We start from the raw sequence: 17,167 nt of genomic DNA, 5'->3' as shown, positions 1-17,167 counted from the left end.
CTCCAACCAGGAATCGAACTCGGCTATCCGGCGTGATCAACCGTGTGTGTACAGGAAAATTACTAGCTAGGTACACGTACTGACTTTAACGCGTTTGTTTTTTCTCAGGACACTCCGGTGTTCATCCACTTTTTAAACGATACATATGCTAAAATGTAAATTATTATTTAAAAAAAACGCCATACAAAATAAACTACTTTACCCGTATTTTATATGTTAACCTTCAGGGGCTACTATCACTGTCGTTGGTGGATAGAACAACAAGACTAATAACCCCTGGAGTATCGAGGATGTACAACTGCCTTCTACCACTGATAACAATTTACTGGCATCAACGAGGGACAGTAGCATGGTCATTACCGTAAGTTGGAAGTTTTCCTCAGGGTACTCTGCCCTACCTCCTCCTCGTCCTAAAAATGGCACGTGTATGATGTTAGATAACAGAATATACCTAGAGCCCTTTACCAGTGAACCGTCCGCTCCCTCTAGTAATACTGGTGTGTGTAAAGTGTGTGAGGCATTACTACGCCCTAGTACTACACGGTTAGCTGTCTTCGCCCGGAACACATTAATCAAATATCTCTCAAAATTGTTATGTTAATTTGATATCTCAATCGAACGCGCAGTTACAGCTTCGCAGGTAAGGACTCTGTATACAGGTCCCTCCCCTTAAACTCGTCGCTGGTAGAGGTGTCACTGACAAGTCCCTCCTCCCGCGATGCCACTATAACATAAATATATATATAATCACTCCATTCATACATTCGTCCGTCATAGTAGACTCATAGTATGAGGAAGGGACGTGTTATCGGTGAAGTGTTTATTTACCGTACGTAACTAGTGCTACACTGTCACCCTACCCCAGGGCCATTAAATCTCGTAAATACGTATATCAGGACAAACACCCAGTGCATGTTGGAAAACACGTGTCTACATGTGTGTACTATGGGATAATAGTGCGCCTCAGACTCATGGATACATACGCTACCTGTCATCATTCAATACCTATAATTCTCCTTGTGTCTTGGGCTGGATATGCTGCAGGTAAGTGTGCATAACACCTGTCAGACCAAATTATGTGACAATTTCGCAAAGTTGTGGTGATTTGAAAGCGCTTGTAGTAAAATATCATAAGTTTACGTAATATGACATACACGTGTTACTCAATATAATAATACAGTTGACACGATATAAGATGCACATGTAGCCCGTTATCACACAACAACATGCACATGTAGCCCGTTATCACACAGTTAATGGCCATAGATATGTAATTTAAGTGTATTCCAATATCATACACTGATATATGACCTGCACGTGTACCCCGATATCACATACTGTTCTTTAAGTAGTTAACAGCATAAGACGCACATGTGCACATATGCCCGATGGCATACAGTTGAAGGGATATGACATGCACGTGTAGCCCGATATAGCAACGTTGACGGGATATGACATCCACGAGTAGCCACGTATCATACACATTTTGTCCACAATATCATACATGCCTTGTCCTCTCTAACATACACGTGCTGTCCTCAATGATATAAACGTGTTATACTCTATAACATACACGTTGTTATACTCTATAATATACACGTGTTATACTCTATAACATACACGTGTTATACTCTATAACATATACACGTGTTATACTCTTATAACACGTGTTTACTCTATAATATACACGTGTTATACTCTATAATATACACGTGTTATACTCTATAATATACACGTGTTATACTCTATAATATACACGTGTTATACTCTATAATATACACGTGTTATACTCTATAATATACACGTGTTATACTCTATAATATACACGTGTTATACTCTATAATATACACGTGTTATACTCTATAATATACACGTGTTATACTCTATAATATACACGTGTTATACTCTATAATATACACGTGTTATACTCTATAATATACACGTGTTATACTCTATAACATACACGTGTTATCCTCAATGATATACACGTGTTATCCTCAATGATATACACGTGTTATCCTCAATGATATTCACGTGTTGTCCTCTATAATATACACGTGTTATACTCTATAACATACACGTGTTATCCTCAATAACATACACGTGTTATCCTCAAAAACATACACGTGTATTCCTCTATTAACATACACGTGTTATCCTCAATAACATACATGTGTTATCCTCTATAACATGGATTAATACACAAGTGCTATTCTTTTGAACATACGCGTGCTGTCCTCTATAACATACGCGTGTTGTCCTCTATAACATACACGTGTTATCCTCTATAATATACACGTGTTATCCTCTATAACATGCACGTGTATTCCTCTATAACATACATGTGTTATCCTCTATAACATACACGTGTTACCATCTATAACATATGCGTGTCAATCTCTATAACATACACGTGTTGTCCTATACAACAAACACGTGTTGGCCTCTATAACATACATGTGTTATCCTCTATAATATACACGTGTTATACTCTATAACATACACGTGTTATCCTCAATAACATACATGTGTTATCCTCTATAACATGGATTAATACACAAGTGCTATTCTTTTGAACATACGCGTGCTGTCCTCTATAACATACGCGTGTTGTCCTCTATAACATACACGTGTTATCCTCTATAACATACACGTGCTATCCTCTATAACATACACGTGTATTCCTCTATAACATACATGTGTTATCCTCTATAACATACACGTGTTATCCTCTATAACATATGCGTGTCAATCTCTATAACATACACGTGTTGCCCTATACAACATACACGTGTTGGCCTCTATAACATACACGTGTTGTCCTCTATAATATACACGTGTTATACTCTATAACATACACGTGTTATCCTCAATAACATACATGTGTTATCCTCTATAACATGGATTAATACACAAGTGCTATTCTTTTGAACATACGCGTGCTGTCCTCTATAACATACGCGTGTTGTCCTCTATAACATACACGTGCTATCCTCTATAACATACACGTGTATTCCTCTATAACATACATGTGTTGTCCTCTATAACATACACGTGTTATCCTCTATAACATATGCGTGTCAATCTCTATAACATACACGTGTTGCCCTATACAACATACACGTGTTGGCCTCTATAACATACATGTGTTATCCTCTATAATATACACGTGTTATCCTCTATAACATACACGTGTATTCCTCTATAACATACACGTGTTATCCCCTATAAAATACACATGTTGTCCTCTATAACATACATGTGCTGTCCTCAATGATATATACGTGTTGTCCTCTATAATATACACGTGTTATACTCTAAAACAAACACGTGCTGTCCTCTATAACGTACATGTGCTGTTCCCTATTACATACACGTGTTATCCTCAATAACATACATGTGTTCTCCTCTATAACATGGATTGTCACTATAATATACAAGAGCTATTATTTTGAACATACACATGTTATCCTCTATAACATACATGTGTTGTCCTCTATAACATACACGTGTATTCCTCTATAACATACACGTGCTGTCCTCTCTAACATACACGTGTATTCCTCTATAACATACACGTGTATTCCTCTATAACATACACGTGTTGTCCTCTATAACATACACGTGTATTCCTCTATAACATACACGTGTATTCCTCTATAACATACACGTGTTGTCCTCTATAACATACACGTGTATTCCTCTATAACATACACGTGTATTCCTCTATAACATACACGTGTATTCCTCTATAACATACACGTGTATTCCTCTATAACATACACGTGTATTCCTCTACAACATACACGTGTATTCCTCTATAACATACACGTGTATTCCTCTATAACATACACGTGTATTCCTCTATAACATACACGTGTATTCCTCTATAACATACACGTGTATTCCTCTATAACATACACGTGTTGTCCTCTTTAACATACACGTGCTGTCCTCTATAACATACACGTGCTGTCCTCTATAACATACACGTGTTATCCTCTATAATTTACACTCAGGTATACACTTGTCGACAACTAATTACACTCAGGTATACACATGTTGACGACTTATTACTCTCAGGTATACTCTTGTCGATGACTAATTACACTCAGGTATACACTTGTTGGCGACTAATTACTCTCAGGTATACTCTTGTCGATGACTAATTACACTCAGGTATACACTTGTCGACGAGTAATTACACTCAGGTATACACTTGTCGACGAGTAATTACACTCAGGTATACACTTATCGACGAGTAATTACACTCAGGTATACACTTGTCGACGAGTAATTACACTCAGGTATACACTTATCGACGAGTAATTACACTCAGGTATACACTTATCGACGAGTAATTACACTCAGGTATACACTTGTCGACGACTTATTACACTCAGGTATACCCTTGTCGATGACTAATTTCACTCAGGTATACACTTGTCGACGACTAATTAGTAATTACACTCAGGTATACACTTGTCGACGACTAATTACACTCAGGTATACACTTATCGACGAGTAATTACACTCAGGTATACACTTGTCGACGACTAATTAGTAATTACACTCAGGTATACACTTGTCGACGACTAATTACACTCAGGTATACACTTATCGACAAGTAATTACACTCAGGTATACACGACTGTTGACGACTTATTACTCTCAGGTATACTCTTGTCGATGACTAATTACACTCAGGTATACACTTGTTGGCGATTAATTTCTCTCATGTGTACTCTTGTCGATGACTAATTACACTCAGGTATACACTTGTCGACGAGTAATTACACTCAGGTATACACTTATCGACGAGTAATTACACTCAGGTATACACTTGTCGACGAGTAATTACACTCAGGTATACACTTGTTGACGACTAATTACACTCAGGTATACACTTGTCGACGACTAATTACACTCAGGTATACACATGTTGACGACTTATTACTCTCAGGTATACTCTTGTCGATGACTAATTACACTCAGGTATACACTTGTTGGCGACTAATTACTCTCAGGTATACTCTTGTCGATGACTAATTACACTCAGGTATACACTTGTCGACGAGTAATTACACTCAGGTATACACTTATCGACGAGTAATTACACTCAGGTATACACTTGTCGACGAGTAATTACACTCAGGTATACACTTGTCGACGACTAATTACACTCAGGTATACACTTATCGACGAGTAATTACACTCAGGTATACACTTGTCGACGAGTAATTACACTCAGGTATACACTTGTCGACGAGTAATTACACTCAGGTATACACTTGTCGACGAGTAATTACACTCAGGTATACACTTATCGACGAGTAATTACACTCAGGTATACACTTGTCGACGACTAATTAGTAATTACACTCAGGTATACACTTGTCGACGACTAATTACACTCAGGTATACACTTATCGACGAGGAATTACACTCAGGTATACACTTGTCGACGAGTAATTACACTCAGGTATACACTTGTCGACGAGTAATTACGCTTAGGTAGATATGGGCAGATGGTCTCATCCAGGAACGTATTGCAAATTAGAAGTTAAGTTTATGAAGCATCAATTCAATTTAGAGTGTGTTTTAATTTCTACATTGACATTCCAAGTGACATTGAATTTCTTGAGGATTTCCTCATTTTCGAGATATTTTATACACGTAGTCTCAGTATATATATTTTATTGTTGCTGGAAGGAAATGGGTGTCTCTTATAGACTGTATTACTTCGTTTGTGTTTATGAAGAGAAAAACTTATCAAATTCACAGTAAAATGGTTATATCTATCATAGTTACCTCCCTTAGTTTCTCTCCATTGTCTCATGAGTTAGGATCACGACACACGTATTGATTTGCTGTGTATTAATACTTTTAATCATGTCATTATTATAAGGTTTCCATTGACCTAACTTATAATATCAGCGTTTATTGCTAATCATGCCACGGACGGCACGTGCTTCTATGCCTTGTCTTTGATCCTAACGAATTACGTGAGGATTGATATATACGAAAATGTGGCTACCCTGGTCCGACCCCCGACATATTAGAATACATCTCAGAAAATGTTAAAGTGACAATCCATTTCGAGGCTAATTCTGTTACATAACCACGAAGCATTAGACATAAATATATTGTTGTACATTCCTTATGAAACATATAACATGAAATATTAACAAATACCACGACATTGATTGTTACCGTTGAAATTCCAAATCGTTGATCAATAAGATTAAACAGGTACAACATGTACGCTGTACTTATACCCGAACCAAAGTCACGCACGTTAAACAAATGCAATACATAACTACTGAGGAGTTGATGAAATCATATTTTAGACAAGAACATGCATCTAATAAGGAAAAGACACTACTGTAAGAGCGATTTGAGTAGTTCTAGACAAAATCTTTACCAAACTGGCAAGGGCCAGGGTTCGGCATACAGGACATCCGACCACTATGTGTAATGACGAATAGTAAGCGAGTTTGAACATTTCACATACATTTCACTACAGTGGGTTTTTTCTGGCATATCACAGTAAAACCACCTAATCTGATTTATATTAGAACTTGTTTGTTTTCGAAATATGTGCAAATTTTAATATAGTCTTAGACTGAATCAATAAAGCATACCACAGGCTTTTGGCTCTATAGATGTACGGACTCCTATATTAGTGTGTCACTATCGGGTGTCATCTATAGAGCAAAAGGCCTGTGATCTGAACGGACATTTCGGACAGACTATCCTGTAAGGATTTATAGTCAATCATTCCAATCACAGGTATTACCGTATGACCTATTTCGCCCGACTTCTAAAATGGCATACATAAATCGTAAGAATATATATCCATATTTAAATGATTTATGGAATTCTATTCATTTGATATAAAATTTTATATTAAAAATATAATAAAAATAAAGATAGTTCCTTATATGCCTTAATCCTTTATATACCGGACTTTAATTAGCTGACTTTCATAATTAAAGTTATATGTGCCGTAACTGGGTGAAAATTTTGGCATGTTTTAAAAATTTTCTTGTTTAGATGGAAACTTTCCTGCAGAAATCACTGTAAAAATGTTACATGAAATTGTAGACCACGATCGTGGTCTGACCGTAGGTACTAATTTCACTTCACTATAGACCAAGGACGTATATGAGACTTATAAATCCTTGCTATAGACGTACATATAATGATTTTTAGCAGTACTGCTAAAAATTATTTTTTCCTCTGATTTTGTAAAATTAAAACCAATGTATTGAAAGTACTATAATTTTCAAAATATTAGTACATGTAACTTAAGGTGATGAATAACATTAAAAGCTTATCTTGATTCGTGAGTATGAAAAATACTGCACATATAAGCGTTATGAATTTATTGAACTGATTAGCATGTACGACAGACTGATGCATCACGTATAATGTATTGAACATATCAGAAATGCTTTTGATGTGTTTCACCTTGAACTGATTTGTTCTAAATTTGTAACTTTACGACGACGACGACGATGACGACGAAAATGATAATTGATGATGATGATGATGATGATGATGATCACAATGATGATGATGATGATATGAAATGAATGATGATGATGATGATGATGATGATATGATGAGATGATAATGATGATGATGATGATGAGATGATGATGATGATGATGATGATGATGATGATGATGATGATGATGATGATGATGATGATGATGATGATGATGATGATGATGATGATGATGATGATGATGATGATGATGATGATGATGATGATGATGACAAATGATGATGACGATGATGATCACATATGATGATGATGATTATGATTAATTGTTTTCTTGACATTATTTAAACCTATATCTATTATCATATATGACATTCGATATACATTGAACTTCAACGCGAACTATTTTAAGACCTATTCAAATGACTTCAATCACTAATATGAACTTTCGTTATTTCCAAGTTTATATAAATAACTACTAATTTCAAATCTGTTTGACCTGTATATTTTGACTCTGACTGAAAACATATAAGATCGTAGGCATATATGAGATACTGATATTAATTATATCAATGTTTATAGTAAGCGTTAACAGGCGCGTTATTAGTAAATTGACGCTTTATATTCTAAAATTGATTAAGATAGAATATGATGTAGTTTATGTAATTTGATTTGGGGCAGGTAATTTCTTTATTTGGTTATTTTACTAGAACATTCATATCTGTCTTACCTAGATCTCCAAATCATCTAAAATGCTGTTGTTTTATAATGTATTATTACGGAAATCCATTGATGCCAAAACAATTCTGTAAAATGGAATTTATTCGATATACTAAATATTTTTGCGATTATAGGATACAGATGCACATACCAGCTGTTTTCGTAGGTCCTTGTGTTCGCTAAGCGGGTAGAGCTTTTGACAACACAAATAAAAAATAAATTTTAGACCTTGAAATCCGATATATCGACATGGGATATACAGTTTGCTGATAGAGTTATTTCTGACACTCATGTGTGTACCTTATATGAAGAGAAAAGTATGAATAATTATGAGTAAATATTGTTATCTTGCTATATGATCACTTACGGTCACACATGAAACAGGTAAATCCTTAAATAAGCTAGAAATTCTCAATGACACTGTCACAATCACGTGCACTCCGACCTCTCAGAGTTACTTCCCTTCGCTTCACTTCGCCAGTACTGACGGAGTGGAACGAAGGGAAATAACTCTCAGAGTTACAAAGTACTTCCCTTCGCTTCACTTCGCCAGTACTGACGGAGTGGAACGAAGGGAAATAACTATAAGAGATCGGAATGGGTCACGTCTTCGCACAAAGACAAAAAAAGTAAACTTTAGGAAGGTTTCCAAGAAAAGGGCGACCCTGACCCCCAGGGGCGATGAGGTTTAACTGCAGTCAATGGCGCGCTTTTTTGAATGGCTGTTGTGCATGGATAAACATGACGTCAGAATAATTTTAACAGCAAATAACACATGATAAATAACTGTATCTGTCGTTCTGGTTGATTTTATTGTTCAAATTTACCTCATGCTCCGTTGGGTTTATCATTTATAAACTAAACAAAGTAATAGGTAAATCCTTAAATAAGCTAGAAAATCTCAATGACACTGTCACGATCACGTGCACTCCGACCTCTCAGAGTTACTTCCCTTCGCTTCACTTCGTCAGTACTGACGGAGTGGAACGAAGGGAAATAACTCTCAGAGTTACAATGTACTTCCCTTCGCTTCACTTCGCCAGTACTGACGGAGTGGAACGAAGGGAAATAACTCTCAGAGTTACAATGTACTTCCCTTCGCTTCACTTCGCCAGTACTGACGGAGTGGAACGAAGGGAAATAACTCTCATTGTTACTTCCCTTCGCTTCACTTCGTCAGTACTGACGGAGTGGAACGAAGGGAAATAACTCTAAGAGATCGGAATGGGTCACGTCTTCGCACAAAGACAAAAAAGTAAACTTTAGGAAGGTTTCCAAGGTAGCTCTTAGTGACTGAGAAATCAACCAAGGACCATAGTTTATTACCTCACTCCAAATGGATTTTCACCAAATTTAGCCTGAAGCTTCCTTGGGTGAAGGGAAACCAATCTAGTATAAACGGTGACCCTGACCCCCAGGGGCATGAGGGGCGGGGCCCAAAAGGGGAAATATAACAAATTCTTTAAAATCCTTCGTCTTCTGTAGGGATGAAGTTGTTTAGATCTAATTTGGTCTGAAGCTTCATTGGGTGAAAGGGAACCAATTTTGTATAAACGATGACCCTGGCCCCCAGGGGTCTGAGGGGCGGGGCCGAATAGGGGAAATATAGCAAATTCTTAATATCCTTCTTCTTCGGTAGAAATTAAGGGATTTAGCTCTAATTTGATCTGAAGCTTCTTTGGGTTATGGGGAACCAAACTTGTATAAAGGGTGACCCTGGTTCCACAGGGACCTGAAAGGGGGGGCCTATAGGGGAAATATAGCAAATTCTTTAAAAATACATCTGTAGAAATAAATAGATTAAGTTCAATTCTAAAGTCTTCAAGTTGGTAGCTTGTTTTTTTAGCCGAAACAGGTGGGCGATACAGGCCCAATGAGCCTCTTGTTCAACTGATGATTGTCTCAAAAGTACATCATGTCTCAGTATAATATTATCAAAAGTGCATATGACATAATAATACAGCGATATCTAACACTTTTTTCTTTCTTGTATTCTGTGCCAGTTTATCTGATAAAGAGGGATGATAGCCTACACCTGTAGGTTAGAAACACAGGTACTGTAGAACTGGGTCAATCGGATACATTTTATCGTAAGTTATAAGGGCACCAAGGGGAGTTCTACTGTACTTTAGCCAAGACAGAAGAAGACGGAGACCACAACTCATACACCGGAAGTACCGGAACCACATATTTGAATCCAAAAAGTGAAAAACGGGAACCGAAAAAGAATCAGACACGGGAACATATATTTGAATCCATAAAGTTCTTGGCAATCACTGGAAACAAAATGCCGAAATATACATTGGATGAGCGCACTGGAGTCCTGTGCCGAAAGGAGATTCCGGAAACGTGGTTTTGGGCGCCAGGATCAGACTGTGGAAGCAGGGTATAGAGATTAGGCATACGAAGTCATACACGTATAAGCTTCCCGCTAAGTGGGCTACACGAAAGCTTAACCCTTTGATTGGAAAAAATATGGAAATTAAACAATGATATGACGTTATTGCTTAGCAATTTTAATTATTCTGTTGAAAGCAATTTAATAATAAAGGAGCTTGTTTAAGTGCAAGGTAGCCAGGTCTAGTACAGACGAACAGTTTTAATCAAACTTTCGTTACCAACAAGATTCAAATATTTTTTATGCAGAGATTGCTAAGCTCAGAAAAAAGCAAAGGCAATATTTCATATGTTTCTATGTTTTTTTATGTTCCGTTTTCATTTCGCTTTAATAAAGTATTTTCATTCCGCATTCCGCTATTTAGTATATGTTCCATGTTCCGTCAATTAGCATCTACGCATTGTCTGATATTTATTGTTACACGATTGTGTTCTAAATAAAAAATATATAAGTAATGTCTCGAACATGGTATACTACTACAGAAATATTTGTTCCATCTGTAAATGGAGCTAGATTTCATTGAAAGTACCTTAAAAATCTTATGACCAAGATCTTATCAGGATGATGACCAAGATCTATCAGGAAGATGGCGTCCGAATCCGAACAGATTCAAGTCTGTTCTTGCTACATGACTATCCTGCGAGATGGCGTGAATTGCTTATCAAGTGGCGTAGCAACAAATTGTATTACAAGGCACCGGAACATTGGTGTTAAATACATGTGTATAGTAAACCTTAATTATTTCACATATGGATTTCGGACATTTGCGACAGCTGTCTAGGAAAGAACATTACGAAAACTTCTATCATATATTTCTTAAAAAAGTACGTGCCCCTGTGTATGGACGAGATGATCTAAAAAAAATCCGGCATTGTGTTAACAAAACAACAGAATAGTTAACTTTGGTATATTTGTCTGGATTTCGTTGAATCGTTCTTGATTAACCAGAAAATGGAAACCAAGCACCTAAAAATAGTAGACACTACAAATTCGTGTCTAGAAACTTAACCTAAGGTAACAATTATCGGACACCTATAAATATAAAGACGTGCGCACCAGCCTTGGTAATGGCAGTCATGTTAAGCTCCAGACTATGTCCTAGAATGTCTGAATCCTGTGGTCAACTGTCCAAGTTTGGCGGTCCATGTTACAGACATGTCCGACTGTGAAGTTTTAGCGCATGGACTATTGACCAGTAACACGTACATTGTACTTGCGTGGTGTTAGTCACGTAGACAACCCTACCCACCCATAATGACACAGAGTATCGATGTATAATGTTTTACTAAATCTCTGCATTCAATAATAACAATTAGAGTAATCTCCCCTTTCTTTGGACGCAGTGCCAAGACTCGCAGGACGATGAACCCCTGTCCCAGTCTGTCGACATCTGGTAATGTAATCAATGTCTGGCTCACGGCTACACCTCACAAAAGTACTCCTGTCTCTCCCCATTTTGTCGCATTCTGATGCGTTGCGTTAAATGTTTTAAAACTAATGTTGGAGGATTTGTCGAACTCGTTAATTACCTCAGACTCCGCCATTGATTCTGTTAGACTTTGGCGGTGTTTCCCTTGATCAGACGGTGATACCAACCCCCAGGCGAAACTGCATCTATACAAGGAAGACACACTGCAATATTTGTAAGATAAAAATTCCAAAGATAACTGGTGCAGATAAGCTTTGATTTGAGTTTTTTTGTAAGATAAATCGTTGTTGGTTTGTCGACAAAATTCCAGCATACATCAACATTTATCATTTGAACGTCGATACTTTTAAACAAAAGCAATACTTAGAGATTGGCATGTTCGTGTAATGATTGGTTTTACACCTGTTACAGCGAGTATAAAGAAACATACATACTGGCGAACACAGCCAATTGATGTTATAATTGGTTCCATTCTTTGTTTCTGCTATAAAAAGTTACCAACTGTAGATGCATATCTGGCACCTAAACATTACAATGGAACTACCACATTTAAGCCTGCAGATAAAGAGTATATATGGACTCTTAAATGAGTTTCCTTTTCATTTAAGGTTTTAGGAAATGATTGTTTTATAAACACACGTATAAGTTTTATTATCGCTTTTAATAATTTGGTATACAGAGCTTTAACATCTGCGACAATAACATACCCCCACCTAAAAAAGAACGTGAAATAATCTCTATAACCTATGCTACAAATTATGACATCATGCATGTGTCACGCTATTAGCTACACCATGTGGCCTTTGAGCTGCATAGGATCACACACTGTGTATATTGGTATTATGATTTACTGGTCTAGAAAAAAATGAATAAAACGACAAAGTACAATGTCTTTATCCAGACAAGGACAATTCTATAAATCTAGATCATTCCATGGAGGAATATCTCCTGGGTAACACGTTCTGTACAGGTCAAGGTCATCTATACGGTGACGATTTATAAAATGTGTAGGTCAAGAGGACATAACAAATGCCAACCTGTTTCTGTGGTCAAGAGAATGGCCGAGATTAAGATGGAGCTTGGATGTTGCTCACTGTCGTGGTCATGTAGAACACCATTATGCTATGCAAAGTATGCAAAAAATCTAATTATAGTTCTCAACTTCACCGAGGACAATTACAACACCACTTTGCTTCCGGAAAATGCTTGCGTTGCTCTTATGTCGCCGAGATTTTTGTCACAGACTCCGTCATTAAAAAGGCTTCATGTCTTTCTTTTGTATAACCAAGTTAGAACAGGAATCAGTTTCCGCTAATTTGCTGAATAGACAAAAAAGGAGATCCCTATAGATGGCGCTGTGATATTTGTGGGGATTCACGATTATCAGACAAGACGGCGAAAGATTTATACGTCTTCACACCAAATTCGTCTGATACAAAATGGATTTTAAATCTTGCACACTAGACAAACTCAATCATATAATTTTATCTTAATTTACTCCACAAGTGTGTGTCGTCTGCCCTGTTCCCGCCTTGTCGTGCGACGACGCTGCACTCAGACGCTACAAATCCAATCCAGTGCTCGAAAGTCGGGGTTTCACTTTGAAGTTGGAACGTTACCACTTCCACAGTGTTTTATAGATTACGTCTTCGGTCTTTTGTGATTGCGGGTCTGCCGGCATGTCACAGACGAGCGCTGAGAGAAAATTGATTGGTTCTACTATTAAGAGGTATTTCTGTCTCAGGTTTGTGCTTACGAAAGGGAATCATTGTTAATGACGCCTGCGTTAAGAATCAATTATACTATTCCAAGATCAGCCTGCAGATGAATTGTCTGCTTCAATCCTTTCCTGTCATATCAAACTTTTTTTTCTCTTTTTTTAAAGAGCTAAAATTCCAATATTTCGTCAATTCGATTCTTTCCAGACTGTCTTGAAACCCTCCATATTGCTTTAAGTTAAAATTCTAATCTTTTGTCTGAAACTTATCTCTTTCGATCTTTACCAGACGGTCTTAAAACTCCACAAAAAGTTTTTCCTTGAAGCTTTGGTTTTGAATTGTGCGTTTGATTCCGTCTCCAGATTGTTTCGAAATCTTAAGACTGGTTTAACATTTGGCTCAAAAATTGAGACCCTAAACTTTCAAATAATCTTATTACACATGTAACAGCCTAGTCCTTCAAATCATCATTGTTTTGACCAGTCTTTTCTGTTTGCAAAGTTATTTACAGTTTTAAAACACATTGGAATGCATAATCCAAAGAGAGCTTTATTTTATGAAGTTACCATGGAGTTGCAATTCTATTCCTTGTGAATAAAAGTACCCTCAATCGCTTTGGTACAAAACAGCTGTAGAAGTTTTCATGATTGTTGAAAACCGTACTTTTAGTGAAGTAATTTCGTATTTTTATTATCAATATGTTTTGGTTACATTCATATTTCCTGTCTTAATTTTTTTAAACTAGCATTTCTCAACTCGCAACTCGCATTTCTTAAATCACAATCGGCCGAAGGCACCAGTTCGGCCCGAGAGTTTAAAATAACACGTATTGACCAAAGTAGGTGCCATAATTGGGGACATTTTGACCTGTTATTTTTTCTTCTGTCGGAAATCTGTTGAAACCCACCAGTTTTGATAAATTAAGTTTAATATAGACAAATATATATACAATCAATGATGTTAGTATGTTTTGATCTTAAATATCATATTTTCTTGGAAAAAATCTTGTTATTTATTGCCTTTGTAAAACGCTAACCTGGATACAGTCGGTACTATCAGTACAACTTAGATGTCGATGTCTTCGAAAACAGTAAAACTTGGATAAATCGAACACTCGGATAAGTCGATTATTTTGCCTGGTCCCGCTGACTTCGACTTATCCGTGTTTTACTGTACAGATGCGCTATAAAGTAATAACACATCTTATTTCTCAATCTGATGTTTTATTCGTGTTAATTGTTTATGTGAAAAATGTCTAAAAAGTCACTGTACAAATGTCGTAGATCGCTCGTCTTGGTTTAACCTCATTTAACCATCTTAATGCTAAAATTCACTCTGAGCCTTTATACATGTAAATGTAATTCTGAAACTGTTGGTAACTTTTGGTGGTAAATAACATTGCGCCTTTGATTCGCCAAATTCTGAAAATTACTACACGTGTGGTTCTCAAACTATCAGCAAAATGTTAATATCTCCATAGTTTTGACATATCACAGAAGCGTTGAAATAATAAACTTAAAACGAATACTAAACAATGCTGGATATACGTGTTATAATGAGTTCAGTAATATCATTCTTGTTGAATGGTGCGGGGAAATAGACGTAAGGCCCAAGAATTATGTTGATAACCGTTATTTTGCTGTCCGTTTTAGTGTTTCTGCGAGTCAGAGTGGTACACATTTAGAGCTAAATTCTTAAAAAAATGTCTGATCAATCCTGAGGATGTAAAAAAGACAAGTTGTTAGATAATCCCATTTTTCACAGATGATAGATATTGTAAATCTACCTTACAAATACAAGAAAATAAGTCGAACAGGAAGGAAATAGCTAAAATGTGCAGTCATGCAAGACGTTCCTTATTATAACCTCTGCTGATTATCATTCATAACTTTCAGAACACATGTCCTTATAATATTGTTATGCATGTATTGGGATTTACGAATTTCATTTAAATGCTAAATAGAGTATACTGATGCTGTTTTCTATCTCTCCATTAACTATTCCAACATACAGAAAGCAAGAATAGTCTAGAAGCAGTATTTGTACGTAAGTGAATTTGTTGATGTACCCTCAAACTTAGAAACTATGTCTTTGATTATGGTGCTCAGGAATTTGAACAAACAACAAACTCGCAAAACGACCTTTAATACTGCGACTGATGCCTTGTCCGCCGAGTGCAAAATTCCCATTCAAAATGCCGCTTTGTATGCCGCCGTTATTAAAGTATATGAATAGAAACTTGTGATTGCAAAATATGCAGTTATTTTGCTTTGTATATTGCATCATGGAAATAGTCGTGCATTGGCATAAGTGTGCATGTACTCGTTTTAGAATAGAGACATGGCGAGAATGCCTTTCTTCTATAGACGTTACATGTAGCTGTAAAAAAAAGTCTCCAAAAGCATTAACACCGTATAAAGATCAAATACATAATTCGTACCAGACTACAGAATTTATAGACTAAACAATACAACAAAGCTGCTCAGTATCACAAACGGTGTCTGAAAGAAGAATTTTGTTAGTCTAAGGGACAATCTCCTTGATCTCAAACTTCCTGGTATTTGCACAAGAAATGTAAAATGACTGGTATGACAACATAAGTCAATGGAGGCCTAAGTCAGATATCTGTTATCCAATTTTGGGGTCATCACGTTGCTGCTCTTGTTTCAGTGTATGCTGGTTGTATAGTTTTTTGTGGAATCATGATAGAGGTCAGTTATTTGTACGACATATATTTGTCATTATAATATTTCTATTTAGTACAACAAAAGTTAACGGGCCATTGAAGATGAATGTTGTTTGTATAGCTGTACAAATCATTTGCCTTAGTTACCAATATGTACTATTAGTAATCAGGGTTATAGTTTCGGGTCGTTTGTCCTGTTTGGCCTATATATATCTAACACACCCTACTCTTAATTCTACTGGAATGCATCTGTGAAAGTTCATTCACATAAAAGTGGGTTGTAAACAGAGAACGTGTGTTTGGAGTGGGGAAACGCGAATGAACAGAGTACATATCAACATCGGGTGCTTATAAAAGCTGTATTGTAACTGACATGGAATTCGGGTGATTGACAGGCCGTGAGACCGTATATAAACCTGGGTCTGTAGGCGGTTAGTTGTCCTATCTACATACAAACACTCAGTATATATATAGTTTGACATGCTTACATCTCAACTGATATGCATTGCATTATTCGAGTCAGGTTTCACAGAGCGATCTTATTTTACGCAATACATTGATAAAAACGCGCGAAAGTTCACTGAAGTTCGACAATTGTCGGCATGCCAAATGTTGCCCTAGTTAATAAATCCCTACACATAATAAACAGTACAAGTATACAGTCACAACAGCCCAAAGGGATTGGGTACAATCATGTTTGATCTTA

General features: G+C 36.6%; 1 protein-coding gene across 2 annotated transcripts in view; it reads left to right on the top strand.

Moving 5' to 3' along the window:
- Positions 1–468: 468 nt before the first annotated feature.
- Positions 469–17,167, top strand: part of LOC138333403 (follistatin-A-like) — a 36,261-nt gene continuing 19,562 nt past the window's right edge. The window contains exon 1 of one of the 2 annotated variants that reach the window (XM_069281758.1): positions 469–1,044. In XM_069281758.1, coding sequence (XP_069137859.1) covers positions 972–1,044 — 73 coding nt within the window. In that variant the 5' untranslated portion in view covers positions 469–971. The remainder of the gene's footprint in view (positions 1,045–17,167) is intronic. The other variant, XM_069281757.1, reaches the window with a different exon arrangement.

The sequence above is a fragment of the Argopecten irradians genome, chromosome 10, assembly GCF_041381155.1.
Source record: "Argopecten irradians isolate NY chromosome 10, Ai_NY, whole genome shotgun sequence".
In the NCBI taxonomy this organism is placed as follows: Eukaryota; Metazoa; Mollusca; class Bivalvia; order Pectinida; family Pectinidae; genus Argopecten; species Argopecten irradians.
This window is presented reverse-complemented; position numbering and strand designations above follow the sequence as displayed.